Here is a 3,848-nt window from a genome sequence, read left to right as displayed (position 1 = left end):
CCAACCCCCCCCCCCCCCATCAAAACTGCACACACACAGCGCAGATGCCAAGGACAATACACACGCCCATGCAGGCTGACGCAAATATGCTGGCGCTGTGCGGCAGGCGCGACCATGTGTAGCACAGCACGCCCGCCAGCGCGAGCACAAAGCCGACCGTCGCAAGCCACATGCAGAGCGAGTGACAGTGTTCGAGCAGGGCTGTGGGCGGCTTGCCGCGGCGGAAGGGCCCAACCTGCTCCAGATGAGGGTTCGTCGACCAGATGTGTACGCTGGACGAGCGCGAGTCGGATCGCTGATGCGCTTTCGCGTCCGCCTCAGGGTCGGCTACGCATGGGGGCGCATGGCTGCTCTCGATCACGTCCTCTTCGTGCTTGGCCTCTTCGATGCGGTAGCGAACGAGGAAGAATGCGGCAAGGAAAGATAGGATGGCTGCGGAAGGAGGCTGCGTCAGTACGTGCGTGTAGCGCCAACTGGTAACAGAGCCGACCTGCGAATAGGTGGACGACGAGTGCACCAGCGAGGATGGCCGTGGCGGCTTCTTGGATGCGGGTGGTGACGCCCTCGTCGGGCACGGCGAAACCCAGGAGCTGTGCCTCGGTTGCGGCAAAGAATGTAGTCTGAAGAGCACTCGCAGTCAGCTCCCATGCGAAGCTACGAGAGGAAGGTTGCAGGACGCACAATGACACTGATTAGCTGTAGACGGTCCATCCATGAGTTGACAAGATCCTTTATGATCCTTCGTTTCGTCGCCGCATCTGTCTCGTCCTGGTCGGTCTGTGTCCCTGCACGCTGCGTATAAGTGCACGGTAGCAGAAGAAGCTGCGAACGCTACGTACACCGTCTCGCATGCCCCGCGTCCCAGTCCTTCCTGTCCTCCAGATATCCGTCAGACGCAGTCCGTAGGTTCCTCCGCACGACCACACCCGGATCCAAGGCCATAACGTTGCCTGAGGCCGTCCTGCGGAGCATTTGGTGGGGTTCCTCCATCATGGTGCGGGTTTCGCGTAGAAATGGCTTGCCTGGTTGTGGGTCAAAGGTCGTCATTTGTGAGCTGGGAATCTCCATACGACGCACCTTTAAACTCTCGCGCTGATTGGGACATGTTAAGGTGGTCGTGGTCTTCCGGGGACGAGCTGTGCCAACGCGTTTAAACTCGTAGATGACGCTCGAGAGTCACTCCACGTCGCATTCGCTTCCCAGATCTCCGGTTTCGGTGGAAGCTCCAAACAAGCTCGGCATCGGTGGCGGTGTCAGCCTGCATTGAGCGAATTGAGCACGGGTGCCGCCAGAAGCATCGTCGGATCATTCACGAAACAACGATGCAACCGCTGAAGGCATGATGCCAAGTGCTAGGGGAATGCTTGCATCTTAAATTCAAACATTGGTCCAGATGGTAATGATCTTTCATATCCAGGTCGAAAGTCCATTGGGGAAGAAGAGCGGAATAGATACATTTATTTCCAAATGATTGCACATATGCTGCGGGAGCGGCTAGTACCAGCCGGCGCCTTTTTGAACCTGGCATGACTTGGCACAAAAACCGGAATGCTCGGGGGTCGGGACCGATTTGACTGTAGCTGCTTTACCGAGGTCCGCTTTACTTCAAAGATGGAATGTCATAGTACCGCTGTATGATGATCCAGTCAAGGATTCCGTACTGTCCATTGACATCGCCCTATGCCTGGCCTTGCGGGATTGTGCCTGTTCTTTTTTTCAACCCCAACTTGGGGTTTCTGTCCGGCAGGAGAAGGATCTCTGCCATCTAGCCAATTGAAACTTGATGCACCCGGTTCGAAGCCCAGCGAAAAAGGAGAAAAAGAAAAGGGATGGGGGTGTAAGAGCATGATAATGTAGGACTAGCATGCCGGATGCAAAGGCGGAGGCAAATGAACAGACCGGCAAATCCCGGTTTCTTCAAACGCGTTCAAAGTTCAGTCGTGAATTACTTATCTTGAGGCTTTCGCTCCTTCGTCTATAGTCCTGGACCCGAACATGCGGACTGCTGGGGGCAATCATGGCTCTTTGACAAACAGCTTGAGCTGTCTAGGCCGTGCTGTTACCTGCATGACTCCGATTCGGAAGCCTTCAGACCGACAGATATACGAAGACGTTGTTCATATGCGCTCTATATCACGTCCGACACACGGTACGTTATGCCAGGTCCAAATGTTATTCTAGCTAAGTATGTAACGGGGTTTTGAGTATAGAGCTAGACCCTTCGAATGTGATGTCGATGTCTGCCTCAAGTCGCTAGAAACATAGCTTCGACACCTGCACAGCGGTGCTAGATAATCGTTACAGGAACAGGCCATCATGCCAGAGTGTACATATCCAATCCCACCATTTTCACGAGGCTCGGTGTGAAGAGGTCCTGTCTGTGATTCTCCCGATATTCAAGTTCTTGTGTGTGATACACAAGAACTTGGATATCTGGGCGCATGGATAATCCGCATGCGGATATTGCGGATATTGCCGTCGGGGGGTGGTGACTAACGCGTCCTTTGGAGCCGCGTCTTCCCTCTGGATATCCTGGACCATTGAGTAATTGCGTCCAGTTGACGAGAGTCCTGCGACCCCATTGATTGAACGATGGTCCGTCAACCAATGCGTACACTGTGCTGTGTATAAACAGGCATGGTTGAGTCTCAGTGCCTGCAGCATAAAATCTACATCCTGCAATGTCGCAACTCAGGAAAATTCTCTCCAGCTTGAAGCACACCGATGTGCTACTACCCGCAGCCATCGACCTGCTGGACGCACTGGACGATGTGGCTACCCTCACTTCAGCTGCGCTTTTTCTTCACCCCGCTCTGAGCTCCGTGCTATCAATTCTCAGAACTATGGAGGTACGTGGGCTTCTCATCGAGTCCATTTTGATGTAAGCTGGATTTCCTTATCAGCAAGTCAAAGACGACAAGTGTCGCGGAGAAGCCCTTCAAAACAAGATAGATGAGTTGTGCAATCACATAGACAAGGTGAGAGCAAGCCCGGATGCAGGCACATCTGAAGACCCTTTGAATGAGGGTTTGGATGTTTTGGTGACGTACGCTGCCACCAGCAGCTGTGCAGATGCCGTCTACTGATATCATCTTGTCAGGGCCATGCAAACTATCACGAGGGAGATCAAGGAGAAGGTGATGAACCGGGGCCGCTTTTGGCGTTTTTTCCGCCATAGGAGTGTATCGGGAATGCTGGACCGGAGCATCCAGAGACTGGAAAATGCCTTACAGATGTTCAATGTACGTGTGCTTGTCATCATCATTTGTTAAACTAAGCTGCTTCCAGGTCATTGCTTTGATCGCTCTGAATGAGAAACTCGTGCAGCTGCTCCAGCGTGCTGACGAGTTAGCTCGACTTGTTTCACACCTCAGTCCAGTGCTCAATGCTCAGCATAAGACACAGGACAGGTTGCGTATGCAGGTGCACGAATGGGTCAAAAACCGACCTCGTAGAAAGAGGGGGCTGGGCTCGGTACATCTGAGATTATGTCCAAGACACTGAAGTATAAGTACAAGTCGCTTCGATGTAGCTTCAGGATCAGCAGACAAGGAGACAAGGAGAAATGCTTAGTGAGTAAGGTTATCGCTCCGCCTATAGGCCGAGACTTACTTAGTATTAGCTGGTCCACCCCTTTAACTCGCGGCGTGGACAATTACACGAATCGAGATTCAAACGAATGCGAAGCACCTCAAATGTGCAACTAGAGCTGCAACCCACAGGGCAAGCTGACTGATCCGAGGGACGGCCAGATACATGATCTATACAGACTATAATATATAGACTGAAGCTGCTTTGAGCAAGACGATTCGCGCAGCGCTCGCTCTACTGCTTTGCATATCCCGGTA

General features: G+C 52.9%; 2 protein-coding genes across 2 annotated transcripts; one reads left to right on the top strand and one right to left on the bottom strand.

Moving 5' to 3' along the window:
* Positions 1–19: 19 nt before the first annotated feature.
* FIBRA_07420 (uncharacterized protein) lies at positions 20–1,105 on the bottom strand (the record flags this gene model as incomplete). The annotated part of the gene is made up of 5 exons (XM_012329103.1): positions 20–432; positions 491–620; positions 682–785; positions 840–1,022; positions 1,078–1,105. 5 exons carry the CDS (start codon positions 1,103–1,105, stop codon positions 20–22), a joined length of 858 nt encoding a protein of 285 aa, XP_012184493.1.
* A 1,576-nt stretch (positions 1,106–2,681) lies between these two features.
* Positions 2,682–3,639, top strand: FIBRA_07419 (uncharacterized protein; the record flags this gene model as incomplete). Its single annotated transcript, XM_012329102.1, has 6 exons — positions 2,682–2,849; positions 2,904–3,046; positions 3,101–3,242; positions 3,289–3,474; positions 3,533–3,572; positions 3,623–3,639. 6 exons carry the CDS (start codon positions 2,682–2,684, stop codon positions 3,637–3,639), a joined length of 696 nt encoding a protein of 231 aa, XP_012184492.1.
* Positions 3,640–3,848: the final 209 nt, after the last annotated feature.

The sequence above is a fragment of the Fibroporia radiculosa genome (assembly GCF_000313525.1).
Source record: "Fibroporia radiculosa TFFH 294 genomic supercontigs, scaffold12953, whole genome shotgun sequence".
Classification (NCBI taxonomy): domain Eukaryota; kingdom Fungi; phylum Basidiomycota; class Agaricomycetes; order Polyporales; family Fibroporiaceae; genus Fibroporia; species Fibroporia radiculosa.
Note: the sequence above shows the minus strand (reverse complement) of the source record. Positions and strands in the feature narration are given on the sequence as shown.